This window comes from Anser brachyrhynchus, assembly GCF_964034855.1.
Source record: "Anser brachyrhynchus genome assembly, chromosome: 11".
NCBI classification, from domain to species: Eukaryota; Metazoa; Chordata; class Aves; order Anseriformes; family Anatidae; genus Anser; species Anser brachyrhynchus.
This window is the reverse complement of record NC_137706.1, coordinates 10016127-10030688: the sequence shown is the minus strand read 5'-3', so window position 1 is coordinate 10030688 and position 14562 is coordinate 10016127. Positions and strand designations below refer to the sequence as shown.

The window sequence follows — 14562 nt, the reverse complement described above, 5'->3', positions numbered from 1 at the left end:
AAAAAATGTCCACTTAAGCAAGGATACCTGAACAGTTCATATATACAGATATACAGCAGCTCTGGTTTGGAGACCCCAAGACAAACTTGCTGCTTGGTCAAGAATCCTCTCCTGACTTGCAGGCTGAAAAGCACCTTGTGTTACAGCCATCTCTCTGCAAAATGCTCAGCTAATGTAGGAATGAGTGCTGTATTGCTGCTAGACAAAGAGGTTATCTAAACATTTCTGAACAGAACTTAAATCAACCCTATTCACCATAATAACTCTGACTCTTTTATAACAGGAGCAAGTAAATCTCATGCAGATATATACCACTCCTCACCAAGACAGTTATGGTGCTGCCAGCCAGATGCTGCCTGGTTTGAAGGATGGCTGGGGATGCTGCCCCTGCATCAGCAGCTGCAGGAACGCATGAGGACACTGAGAAGCACCAAGGGAGGAGAAGAGGCCTCAGGTCTCTCCACACAGAAACAACCCCATGCTCTGTTACAAACCAGGGAGGGGATAGAGCAGCATTCAGCAGACTTGGGGGCTTTTGTAATTCTCCCTCTTGGTCCTGAGTTCTGGAAATTGCCTCACCCCCCTGAATACAGGAACAGCGTGGACCTTGTCCCAACACAGACCACGTGGCATAAACATTTTGGGGTGAAATCTTGTGCTCTACCAAGCCACTTTCCTACGGAATGGCCTTTCCCTTGCTCTCACCAGTGGAAATGCGGTTTTTTGAAGTTCTCAAAGACAGAAATGGAGTTGGCACCTTCTTTTTGAGTGACATTCATCCATAGGTAAATTGATTTAATAGCTTGTTAGAGTGCCAATTAGAACCAACAATAACTCAATTGACCTATAACTTCCTTGGCACCAACAGAGCTTTCAAAAATAAGAGAAAGGACGAAAGCTATGCTCTGGCAGAGATGAGAGCTCAGATAGTTGGTTTTGAGAGCAAATGGAGGGATTCATGGGCTTGCTAATGAGATGCTCATAACACATCAGAAACAAAGACAAATTTCAATGGTTCCAAGCTAAAATGACACTATGTTATCTCCAGACAGAGATCACTCTTTTATCTGTATAATAAATGAATTTCAGTGCAGTAGCAGTACCGCTACAGCAGAAAAAAAACCTGAGTGCAACAGAAAGCACTAGCAGTTACCTAACCACAATAACACCATGCTGGAAACCCAAGTCTACCTGCTTATAATAGTACTGAAACGTCCTACACTGATTCTGTGTGCGCCTACCAATAGACACTTCTGGAAAACACATTTTTCCCTCAAATAAAATCTGTTTCACACTTATGCAGTGGAGATTGTGCTTCTACATAAATTCATCGTTTGAAATGCTTGGCTTCAAGGATGGATGCGTTTCAAATTTGAAAAAACAAAGAATGTGGGTAGAGTTTGTCTAAACAGTGCTGGGCTGAGAGCATCCAAGGATGGAGGAAGGGATAAAGTGGAGAGGTTTGAAATTACTAGGCAAAATGACCACTGTTAAACCAGGAAGGAAAGCAGGGACTGAGAATACTGAGCTTATCTGAAGAGTCCAAGGGATAATAGCAACTACAAATACATAGAAGGAGAGAAAACAAATGTGGGGGAGATCCATTTGGAAAAAAAAAAGAAAAAAAAAAGAAAAAAAAAAGAAAAAAAAAAGAAAAAAAAAAGAAAAAAAAAAGAAGGATAAGGGGATAAGGACTGAGACTGGCAAGGGAAGGAACTGGTGTGAGAGAAGTGCCACTGACAGTGGGCTGAATAAAGTGCCAAGCACAATGTACTGCAATTGGACATGGGGCGGGAGGGGAGAAGAAGCATTACTAAAAGCTGTGGTGAGGTGGAAAGGAGCAATCAAATGAAAAACTGGGTATGAGGAGCTAGGACTGGCTGGATAAGAAACATGTTACAAGAAACCTAGAAAACGGAGATGGGAGTGGTGAGATAAGCAACACATCACTGAAAGTGAGGGGTAGGGAAAACAGCAGATTGGAAGGAGCAGGGCAGAAGGCATCATGCTTGGGTACAGGGGAGAAAACAAACAGTCTGTAACACAGAGCACGTTTCCCTTCAAAGCCTGGAGAGCTACCCAAGAACCTGGCACATCATTGCCGCTTTGCTGTAACTGCCTGCTACGGGCATTGCTTAATTGAGAGCAGAGGGCAGCGCAGCATATCCTCTCAAAGGTCCATCGCTGCTAACGAACCCAGGGACATTATTATGATGAGGATGGGGATTGATTTACCTTAACAATTATACAAAACCACTATATTAAAATTAGACTGCAAAGTCAAAAGCTTCGGTTATGAAATAGCAGAACGGAGGTTAGCTGTATGTATTACATTACAGTCATTACATGTTTCAAAATAGTTCTTCCTACAGAATTCATTCAAGATGAGAGGAAGGGCTTGAGGCAGACGTGTGGGGAAGAGATTTTCTATACGAGCTCATTTCTTGCACAATCTGAAAGGTTTGCAATAAAAGAGATAAGGAACTGCAGGATAAGATGTGATGGCTAAGGCAGATGAGTGCTGCCCTGGAGATTCTGTCTCTGCCAAAAAGTTCCTGCAGAGGTGTTAGGCAAATAGCTCAATCCAAAACTGGAACTAGAATAATATTTGTAGGGGATGATTAAAGAGGACACTATGTCACTGTTCACAGCTATGTTTTGTGGAGTTTTTTTCTTGACAACCCCCTCCTCTTTTTTTCTTTTTTTCTTTTTTCTTTTAAACTATAACAGACAAACTAACAGACATCAGAGGCTTGGGTGGGATCGGCATGCCTCTTTCTCAGACTGGCTGCTCACCAAGCAAGTCTAAGAAATGGTCCAAATCCGAAATGTCCCGCTCATCTTAAAGCATCAGATACTCTTAAAACAGGCAGCCAATACCTCTGTGCCCTGGTCTTGTGGGTCACAGCAATGTCCGGTTCCTTACTGGGCACCCACAGAGGCTGAGCTCTGAACATAAGGCATGCTGTGGAGTGCTACACACTCTGCAAACAGGTCCTCAGGTTGACTACACCAAAGTAATGCATGTTCTTGACCTCACTGTCTGTTAGCCTCTGTCACCTCACTACAGACTGGGGATGACAGTACTAGTTCCCTAGACAAGGTGTCAGAAAGAGAAATGATCGTTTATTGCTTTTACAGTTGAATATTTCCTAAGTATCAAAAAAACCTGTTTTTTTCATACTAGGATCTGAATAACATGAAATAAATATGCTATCTTACAACAAGAGATGGATAAAATGTTAAATAGCTTTTTGCAAAGGAACAGCCATCCCCATGTGCACTGAATGAGGCTTGGGCTTCTGCGGAAGAGAGAATGTGGTCATTTATTGGCAGAGATTTGCACCAAGGGTCTGAATTAAGTTTGTGCAGGAAATCTTAATCATGATATTGTCTTAAATCTCAATGTTTGATTTAGTATTTATTCATATGATTTGATCTCATTTTCTGCACGTGAACAAATATGAAAATACTATAATATTATATGATTATGATCTTAAAACGTCTTATGGTGGTACACTGAGGTGTTTCATTTACTGAGACCTCCCTGTTTTCAAATGCTGCCTCTTATAGTACCTGAACATGTCTCCTACAAATAACTATATCCCCACAACAAGCCTCTAGCACAGGATTTTTTATCCTCTGCTTCACAACTGGAGCGCGAAGCTTGGGGTGACTCGCCCAAGGACATGAGAAGCATGGCTACCACTAGTTTGGTCCCCTTCATGGTCAGGAAACCACATTTCCTCTCCTGCAGCTTGATTCACAGTCCACTGAAGACAACAGAAGCCTAATCCATGTTGCTCAGCAGGATTTGGATTATCCCTCATGTTATTCCTGCTTGGATTCCCTTGTTCAGCTCCAGCAAAACTGCCCTGGGAATTGGCAGGAAAGTTCTCTGCAGTAAAGACAGCAAGATCTGACTTCAGGAACATCTCCCTTCCTCAGCTAGCAGTGCCCCCACATAATTTTACGGCAACTGCCATCGGCACAAACAAGAAAAGACAGGCAAATATATGAGCTGCCCACCAGCAAGCCCATGCCTGATTTGCACTTTTTGTTTGTTTCTAATGACTGGCACAGGTTCTGCTACTAATGCAGTCGTTTCCCCTGCCTTTCCCTCCAAGCAGAGGTTTCAGTGAACCAGAATTGCAATTTGCAGTACATAAGGCTCACACAATGGCTAGCTTTCATTTTAGTTTCATGTGAGCAGTGGGCAAGTCACAAGATCAGCATTTGCCATTGTGGGCAGCCTTTGAATGTGGAGAGGCATGAAGGCAGGCACAAGCAGCAGCATTCTGGGCAGCAGGTATAGAAAAGAGCATTATTGTCTGAGAGCGGGAAGAGCAACACCCACCTAAGTGAACCGCCAAAGCCAGGGAGCGTGCTGCATGCTTCACAAATTGTTTACCCTCTTAACAAAATAGCAAAAAGCTTACGACTGAAAACAATCTCCACAGACAGAGCAGCACCCCGTGAGGCACTCTGGAAATCACTTCTGTTCAGGAGAGTGGAAAAGGGAAGCATGCATCCTTCCCATTTTTGCTCTATCCTGCCAGTGCAATTGGGGTCAGTGTTTAGTAGTATAATTAATAAATCCCACTGATTCCCCAAGGGAAGTGTCTGACTGACACTGCTGAGAGGTCTGGACCAGCACGAAGGGGAGCAAATGATTTTGTTCTTCAGAAATTCCCCTACCTTACACATTACACCTCCACATCTATTTCTTTTGGTGCCACATAAATCTCCCCAGCTCCTGAGCAGGTGTGGGGGTCTCACAGAGGAAGCAAACGAACAAGAGTCTGTTTGCAGATAAATATTCCAAGTAAGTGAGAACAGTGGAAAGAAAAAATCCAAAATCTCAAGTTGGGACCGAGTGGAATATTTTCCACTGTTTTCATGCAAGCAGCAGCTTCTTTTTCCTGTGAAGAAGTTAATAGATTACTGGGCAGTGAATAATGTGTAGTTCTATTTACATCCACTGTTTGGACTATTTTGGTCCTTCAGATAGCGTATCTGTTCTCAGGCCTTTCTAAAAGCAGCATGCTCCACTGTTTTGCAAGCAATTCTGGAGAGCAGCTCCAACCAATATGCTTCACTCAACTTCAGACTAGATAGATCACTGTTTGTCTGGATTTTTTTTTATTAAACCGATTTTACTAGATCAATGCTTCCTCTAAGCAATAAATTGCAATTCTATCTATCCACTGAAAAAGCTCTCAGAGCCTCAGATAAATCTTGATCTACACATTGGTTCTGCGCTGATGTGCGATCAACCACAGATGCAAATAAACTCAAGTAACTAGCACTTAGATCTGAACCTCGGAAGAGGAGCTAGTACTCTTATTTTCATTAGAAATCGCTAAGACACCTTTTAAGTGCTGCCAGAACTAGTCCACTGCATTAGTCATGAGTACTCAGTGGCACTGAGTCTGGTTTTTATAAAGGTCATTCGGTGTCTTTTCCCCTCACAATGGACTAAAAGCAGAAATCAACAGAGCCTTAATCTATATTAATTTGCTTTACTCTTTGAGGGTCATAGATTTGCCACTGGAATTAGCTATATTAGATGCTAAAATGATAATTTAATGAGACAATGATGAAAGCCTCTGTTCTATTCTAAAACCAGAATGCCTCTCACATAACACGAAGGAGAGTTACTCCATGAAGTCAGAGGAATTGCACAAATGTAATTTTACAGCAAAATCGAGCTCTGCTAATTAGGGTCGGAGCGTTCAATTCGAAAGTTCACATCTTGAGCTGTACGTAGCCAGGAGTCATGAAGTCTGGAGCTCTACCAAAACACCTGGAGACGCACCTCACTCTCAGAGGTGAAGCTGGTTTCTCCAAAAAGACAGCAAAAAAGATCAGGGGCTTAGTATTTATTAACTTTAAAACTTGTACACCAAATGCTACTGTACAGCTTTGGTGACAATGCAAAGTGCCAGACAATGGAGACTCGTGCCTCTCACAGCATCCTAATGCTCTAGGATCTGCACCCATCTATAGCAAGGAGCAAGCACGCCTTGCACTGCGTAATTTGCAAAGCAGCAAACGGAGTCCTTTGGGCCAAGGATATAGCTCTTGAAAATATCTTGGTCATACCTGCTCTGTGGCACAATCTACTGCATTTCGGAGGTCAAGAAATGTTACTCGTATTCATATGAGTTGTTTCCAAGAGAGATGCTTTGGTAGCACTCAGAGCAGAAGGGAATACCTAATCCGAACAGCATCCGGGAAAGCTCCCACTCTTCTCCTTCAATGCAGCCATTGTTCACAGGTTATTTTTCATGAAAGTCCACGCATTTTCTCTAAGTGGCAGTCACATTCAAACAGATATGCTGCAAGTGACCTAGAAACTGGGGTGAAAAAAGTTCCCTGGAAAATGCACATACTGACCATACAATAGTGTATCCAACTCCTTCTGGCCTCTTCAGATGCTTCTCTGCACAATCAATACCACTGCCCCATCCGATGCTGATCCATAATAGTAGGGAGGAAGCACATATTTGTGTGCTCGGCTTCTAGCATCAATTTAGAAGAAACACAAAATGGCAAGCTCTCAGCGCACCTGGAATCTGACACCAGGCAGACAATTTCTTGCACCAGGGCACAGATATCCAACTCTGCTTTCTCTACAGAAATGCAAAGCTACGTTGCAGAGGATTTTGTTCTTAATGCTAACAAGTCATACATGGATACATCTGTAACTGCCTGCATGTGAACATTTGGGTGTTAGCACACTGTATGATCAGCTGGCTTGGGAGTCTAGCTTGCCTGCGTATTTCATTCCTTTGTGTAAGGCTAGGAGTGGCCCTATAGCCAAGTACCTCTCAAATAAAAACTTGCCTGATAATTTGCTATGCCATTTTAAGGAATAAGCACTAGTTCACTAGGAATCTTCAAAAAATTATCTCTTAGGACCATCTCACCTTGGGCAAGGTGGCTACCTCAGCTACTGCCACGATCCTTCTACTGAAGTTTGCCAGTCTGGCTCTGTGCTGGAAACAGTCATAGAGACGGAAGGGCATAAATCTGTTATACAGATACATAAAAGATATACAAACTGAAGGCTACTTTAGGATAAATCCAAATATGATCCAGAGACTAAATCCAAAACTCCTTTAAGATGCAACACACAGAGAGCAGTTTGCTAGAATAATCCAAGAAAGCACAGCAGTTAGTTTTTAACTCTAGTCTTGTGGCAAATACACTAAGATCTGTAGCCAAGCGAATGAAATTGGTTTGTTCTTTCTAAAGCTAAACACTCTCACATTTCTCTGTGTTTGTGAGGTATTACTTGACCAGTCACAACAGTGAGGCAATTTTATACTCTTTCCAATCTGGGTTTGAATAAGATTGTACTTACAAGGACTGTGCATCACGATGTAGCTACTGGAAACCCTCATATGCTCGGTCAGCTCTATGCTTGGGACACTTGACTGCGCTGAATTTAAATGACAGTGCAGTCTTCCAATTCACATAGCCTTCTAATAATGTTTGTTAATCCAAGCAAGTATCCAGGAATCTGTTCAGTGCCAGTCCTGAATCTTCTAAGCTTGTTAAATCCCTAAAAGGTAGTGCCAAGAGGTTTCTGTCATTGGGCACCAAAATCCATCCTGCAACTCCTTCCTGCAATTATCTTGCTAACTATATTTTACTGAATAAGGCGACATTTCTTTTAGAGTCCAAGAATTCAATAAAATCACGTAATTTGATGGCTATGTTTGAATAATGTGCTTCTACCGTGTGCTTTTAAATGTGAAATGTAAGCCAGTTGTAATTAAAGTTGAAGCAGTAACCCTTAGCCATTGATTGCACTAAGTAATTAATTATTGATTGCAGCACTTTACATACGTATTGCAGAGGACAGTTCACCTGTGCTGTAGACAATACTTTACTCACAAATGCCTAAACACAGCTCCCCCCCCCAGCTATGTGATTGAAACCATACAATAATTGGTTCTACTGTTTACAAGTTAATTTTTTTATTAACCTTCATGGCAATGTTGCTATCTGAGTGAAAGAAAGCCATTACTCTCCTAAAGACAATGTTAACTATTCCCTGCCCAAATTAGTCTTGCAAATAAGCATCTGCAGATGCAAAAGAGCAGATCTTTGTCTGTAAGACTCTGAAGGTCTTAAGTTCCTTCAGAATGAACGCTGCTATCATCCTCTGCACATACCAATTCCTGACAAGCGATGCTGTGGTAAGAAGCTGTACAGAGCAGCAATAGTGGCAGCATCATTCCCTAACTCTTGGGGAAGGAGAAGGGAGAGGACTTTGAGGTATTAAAATGGAAAACAAAACATTAAACTGGCAGACTGCAGGTTGTGAGCTGGAGATGCAGGAGTAGTTAAGCAGCAGACATTGTGCTTTTAGTCTGGAGTTGTGCATCAGGTGGGAACGTTTTACCCCATTTACACAGGACTATGGAGAGGCTTTCCCTTATAAAAAGCTGAAGCGAGAAGCATCTGTTAGTTTAAAAACACAATTTAAAATTAATAGTAGTATGGGGACACTAAAATTAAGCTCAAATATAAATGAAACCTGCAGATTGTTTAACTGAAGCAGATCTTGGATGTGTCCTCCAGCTCTTCTGACTAGGAAATTAGCAAGGAAAGTTATCCCTGGGTGTGTGTTCTGTGCAGAAAGGTCTGAGCTGGACAGGGTAGGGGAAGGGGCAGGCCAGTTTTGAGCGGGCCAGGAAGGGGAGATTGTACCTGAAGTCACTGTAGGGATGGATGATCCAGAACCCGGCAGACTTAACCCTTTCCTGCTCCCGCTCCACGGCCTTCTGGCTGCCAAACATCCTCAAGGAGAATTTGTTGACCCCCGGCTGGAGCATGGCCCCGAACTGCCTCTGCATGAAACCGGCTTGGCCCAGCCTCTGCTCCTCATCTGGGGTGATCTGGTCGCACCCTCCACCTCCTTCCACTTTGATGGAGGTAGAGGAGCAAGCTCGGGGGGGCTGCTGCTGGGACTCCGGGGGGGATGCCGGTGGCGGGGGTGCTGGCAGTCCCTGCTCCGTCTCCCCACTGCCAGGGGGGCTCTTGTCCTCTCCAGGGGAGGCTGGCTCCCCTTCGCCGCCGATCAGCCTCTTCTCCTCAGCCGCGTCGTGGAGGTGCCTGCTGGTCAGCGAGGACAGGCTCCCTTTGAAGCGGCGGCAGTCCCCGTTGGTGCTGGTCTTGGCGCCCTTGCTGCCTGCCTCCGTCTCCAGGAGGCCAGGGTCTCCCCCTCTGCTGGGGTCTCCCCCGAGTGCCCGGGTGCTCCCAGCAGAGGGCGAAGGCAGTGGCTTGAGCCTGATGCTTTTCCTCCGGGTGTCCTTGTCGCTGTCTTCCTCCTCATCCATGATCGACGCCTTGGGTCCTATCTGCTGGGGCAGGCTGTAGAGCCTCTTGCGCATGGAGGGGGGCAGTTTGTCCATGGCCGCTGCTGCTGCTGCTGCTGCTGCTGCTGCTCAGTGAGGGGGAGAGACCCCCCGGCTGTGCCGAAGGAGGGGAACCGTCGCTGTCCCCAGGCCCCTGCCCCCAGCTCAAGAGGCAGGAGGGACCAGAGGCTGGCGTGTCATCTCCTTACCAGACTGTGGCATCCACAGGCTCCGCATCAACGCACGGGCTCTGCATCCAGAACGGAAGAAAAAAAAAAGAGGGAAGGCAAAAAAGCCCCCCCCTCTCCTCCCTTTTCCCGATTTGGCTACTTGCTGCTTGCCTCCCCTTGGTGAGTGTTACTGCAATCCCTGTCTGCTCAGATCCAGAGCACTGGGCAAGAAGTCTAGAGAAGAGCCACACACTTCTGGCTGGAAGGCGAGGGAGGGCGGCAGCAGCAGCAGCCGCCTTGCCATGTTGGCTTCGAGATGCAAATGTGCAGTGTCTCCCGGCGGGCAGACATCATCCGAAAAGCGAAGCGCAAGCCTGGGTGCCTCAAACTCCTCAACCTGCCGGCCAATAACACAATGAACTGCAACCTGCAGCAGCCACTGCTTGCTTACATCACTGTCATCACTTATTCCTCATGCAGCCCCGGCTCCTGGGAATATTCATGAAGCGATCCCATTCTATTGGGTTGCCATAGGAGCGACTACTGCACACAGGCTCTGCCTACCTGAGCCAGCACCCGGGCTTCTTAAAAGGGCAACGTCTGGCTGCCAAGGGTGTGTGTGGCAAGAGGCACGCCGCAACGCTGCTGCTGCTGCTGCTGGGCTGCAACATCCCCGGCGCCTGGGCACTGCGGGGCTCCTGCCGCTCACCAGGAGTCAGCCGCGGCTTGGCTGTAGCTGAGGGAGCGCCCGGCTTAATGCCATCCTCGGTTTAGCAGCAAAACCTACCGGGCAGCTGTAAATTTAAAAATAGCAGCATCATAAAAATAATAGGAGCAAGAAGATTCCTTTTTCTCTTAGATGCTGGCGATCCTTGTCTCCTTCTGGAGTTGCAGCTGCTTGGCTGCAGGTTTTCTGGTGAAGACACGGGGGGGGGGCGGCCGGGGGGGATGGGGCAAATCCAAATCTAAAGGAAGAAATGCCGGTTCACCTTGAAAATCTCACTTGCATACAAAGCAGGGGCTTGGGGAGTGCCTTTCTGTTCTGGCACAAGTTTGCCTGATGGGAACCCCATTGTGTTTTTTACCGAAGAAAGGTTTGGAAGGTTCTTTTCCTTTGTTGCCTTGCTTCCCGTTAGACATGCCAAATGCTACTATTTCTCCCTGAGGGGTTGGATCCGTAGAAGTCATTCAAAAAACGGCAGGCTGCATCTCGGAGAGCTCCCCTACCGGAACGAGGGAGGCTGGACCGGGATGGCGAAGGCGCGTGTGGGATGCGTGGGCTCTCCCTGCGCCGCGGGGAAGCCCACTTCGCTGGGCACCTGAGTCAGCGCTTTCCTGCCGGAGAACAGCTCGGGGTGGGAATCCTCCCTTCCTTTCGCTGATGGCCATGAGGCACCTCATGTAACACAGAGGCCAAAGCCGTAGAAAAAAAGCTTAAATCAGGCTTTTCCCTACCTTTTTTTTTTCTTTTTTTCTTTTTTTTTTCTTTTTTTTTCCTTTTTTTTTTTTTTTTTCCTCAGAAAAGGAAGAAAAAAGGTGGCAATCAGCCCTGCCCTGCCCTTCCTTGGGAACGGCTGTTTATTCCACTATGCTTATGAAGCTCCTAAGACTGATAAACCAGTTCCAATTATTTTCTAATGTAAAGCCTTTGAAACCAGTGGAGCTAAATTAAAAATCCGTTTAGCCATGTAAGAGGCTGTTTGCAGATATTTTTGCACAGACTCAGTATCTGTGGCTTTCTAGAATGTTTGTTGTTTTATATAGTTAAAATCATACCTCCCAGAAAAAGGAAACCACGTGAACTCTGCAGACAGGCAGGGAGGCTAAACGCAGGCAGCCAATGCCCACTGCAAGCAGTGAGGAAATCCTCACCAGTTCCCTGAGAATCGCTGTGCTTCTGCTTCCATAAGCAAATGTTCACCTTTCCCCCCTAGAAGTCACTTGTCACCGGCCTAAGATAACTCTGCCATTTAAAGCAGCAGGATGGTGTTTAAGCTCTTACTTTAAGAAAACGCAGCCATCAGCAGTGACTTCACCATGCACACAAACAGCACATGCTTCTTCATCTTTGTTTGCCTGCTCTCCAATTTTTTCTCCAAAGCATTCACCTGCTCCTCTTCTCCTCCCACCTCCTGGCACAACCTGGACGGACTGTGACTCATTTGAAATACTCTGCAGAGAAGCTACCTGGTGCAAATATTATTTAGTTTTATTCTTTTCATCGTAACTTCTGGTAGAACAAGCTTTTTCTAGGGAGATAAATCTCGATTTTCAAACACTGCCATAGATTAGATAATGTGAACTAAGCCAGTGATAGCAGTAAAGGTCTTTTTCCCCTACTTTTTTCCTTCTCTAGGCACTAAGGGATGCTGAGGTGTAAGCACTTCTGTGCCTAAGCTGCAATCAACTGCCTTCCAAAAGGAGCTGTTTTGATTAATGAGGTGCATAACATCTGAAACTGATGCAGCTTCTTAAACACAGTCCCTAATGTTCCCAGAGAATGACAGAGCAATAAAGGACGTGCTCAAGGAATCAAGCTGTTCGCCTTCCTTCAGCTATAGGTATTCTAGCAGGCTTGGAAAATACCCATACTCTTTTTTTCCTGGTCTTTCTGGGATTATTCTCTGAATGCTGCCTTATTTGATGACACAAATAAGATTCTCTTACAGCCTTGAAGTGGGGAGAGAACAACAGAGCATCCAGGCAGCAGAATGCTCCTTTATCACTTTTGTAGCTAAGAAAGGAAATTATCAGGTGCAAAGACTGAGTCAGGCTGCCTGGCACACTGCTGCACAATGACAGAAGCATGCAGATGTCCCCATGCTTAGACCTCTGGCTAGCACTGCCCCGGTTGCCAGTGTCCATCCCATACACAAGGCATATGATTCCTCAGTTACAGAGAAGGTTTTAAAATTATTGGTTTGGGACCACGTTTGTTATCTTCACAACTATATGTAAAGCATTAAGCTTCTCTTCAGTATCACACCTGCTTTGAAGCAATTTCTTGAGCACGTCACTTTAATATCTTAGTCCCATTCTGAAAAAAATGCTTAACCTGAAAGGAGAATGTAAGTGCTGCATCGAATCTAGGCCTTGTCGAGCATATAGCCCAAAATGCTAAAAACCAGAATGCGAATTCCTGCGTAGCTCTGTCTGCAAGCGTCGGTTCCTACACACTTCTAAACCTTGGCTCCAGGATTCACAGGTACCAAACTCAGAGGAAGTTTCAAAGTCCTTAAAATGTAAAGACAATTTGGTATCCAGAGAACTTCAAAGTAATGGTATTTTATTTGAGAGCCTTCCAAGAATTAAGTGCAGGAGGCTGGGAATTATTCTTGTCTAATGGTATGAAGCTACCATCATGGACATTATTTACTATTGGCGTTATGGCAGTGCTTTCCATGTTAGCAATGGGCCTTTATAGGCACATTTTAGAACATTTCAGAAAAGCTGTGACTGTTGCTGGGCTAAGCCTTGCCTATCATTGGCTGTACAGAATATTCAAAGGGGGTATAGAGAAGACACCTACCAGAAAAAAGGAAAGCACTTTTTGAGGAAAATTCTCTCTTTTTTTAACAATATTTATCAGATACTGCTCCAAGACTTGGCAGAGATACAAAGGGAGCTGATTTAGTAGGGAGAATGCAGGTGAAACAGCCGAAGATTTGCTCGTTTCTTAGGGGATTTTGTCAATTTTATGTACATATATATGTGATGCTACTTTAATAAAAATACAGTGCTGCAATGCAAATATGAAAAATCAGGTTCCTACTGAGCTCAGGATTATACAAGAACAGACTGAGAGCCATAAAAACTGGTATCCTCTTGCTCAGAGTACACGAAGCAGCAGTGCAAGCTTTCTGCATGCTGGCCTGCTAGGACTAGCTCTGCTTGGGTGAGATTTTCAGGCATCATCCTTGAACCCTTGGCTTCTCAGATAATAAAGGAGTTAATTAACATGTGGTATAGATTGGAGGAACTGGAGCAAGTCCCTTCAAGGCTGCATGTTGTTCCTAGCAGGCAGCTTCTAACTCATAACTGGCATTTGAAAATCCATGAAATATTAAACACTACAAAACACAGAAGTTCTGTCTCAGAGTTTTAGTGGTAGAGTCACTCACTGCCCCTGCAGCTTGTATTATACCTAGAAGATAACAAAAATATTAACCATAAATGCATAAATCCTATATCCTCCTCGCACCTGCCACTTACACAAGCATGCTGTCACACTTGGGCTCGTTGAAATTCAGCCTCTGCTTTCTTACTGCTCTGTCAATAGGAACTGGGAAGTGGGGGACTGAGCAGCTGGAGCATATGCTGAAACCTATTTATTGCACAAAGAAGGCACCTGAGCATCTGGTCAGGATAAAGTGCTGAGCAATGGGAAGTGAGATACATGCCAGGATGCTGGACTCTGGGGAGAGGGAAGAGTTCCACTGCACTGGAAGTCAGGATGGGAGCAGAAAGTCCTCTTGTGCTGCACAAGAACTGGGTTGCGTTGGGAGAAAGAACAGTTCCATGTCCATCAGTGGGAGCAGAGAGGTACTAAACAGATATCTAACAACAATGGACTGTGGAGCTGGCACAGAGAGACGGCAGCAGCAGCAGAGGTACAAAAGAAAAGCTTGTGTCAGAAGTATTTGGAAAACTATTTTCTGTCCAGCTTCCATTGATGAATAAACCTGGAGTAATCCCACCCTCTTCATCCTTATAAACACAGCAAAATGGGAGCACTTGTCTGGGACGTGTATTTCCAGGGGGTTGTTGGCAATGTGCTCATAACTAGCAAACAGCTTTGCCACTGCAAAAAAGGAAATGTTATCCAAAAAAAATCAGTCATGCTGCTATCTGTGAAAATAAGTCACAGACTATGCAAAAAAAATAAACCCTCAGGATTTTCAGGATGTTTAGAACTTCTGTAAAGGTTGATAATCCTCCCTGAAAGAAGTAGCTAAAAATCACAGCTACACACAGATTGATTAGCAAGAGCAACTTGCTACCCAACCTGTAATACTCCCCAA

The 14562-nt window shown here is 44.8% G+C and overlaps 1 protein-coding gene across 7 annotated transcripts in view; it reads right to left on the bottom strand.

Moving 5' to 3' along the window:
- HCN4 (hyperpolarization activated cyclic nucleotide gated potassium channel 4) overlaps positions 1-14562 on the bottom strand; it is a 160646-nt gene that overhangs the window by 103693 nt on the left and 42391 nt on the right. For 5 of the 7 annotated variants that reach the window (XM_080607285.1, XM_080607284.1, XM_080607288.1 and 2 more), the window contains exon 1: positions 8725-13003. In XM_080607285.1, coding sequence (XP_080463411.1) covers positions 8725-9428 — 704 coding nt within the window. In that variant the 5' untranslated portion in view covers positions 9429-13003. Of the gene's footprint in view, positions 1-8724; positions 13007-14562 lie in introns of those variants that run through there. The other 2 variants (XM_080607289.1, XM_080607290.1) reach the window with 2 other exon arrangements.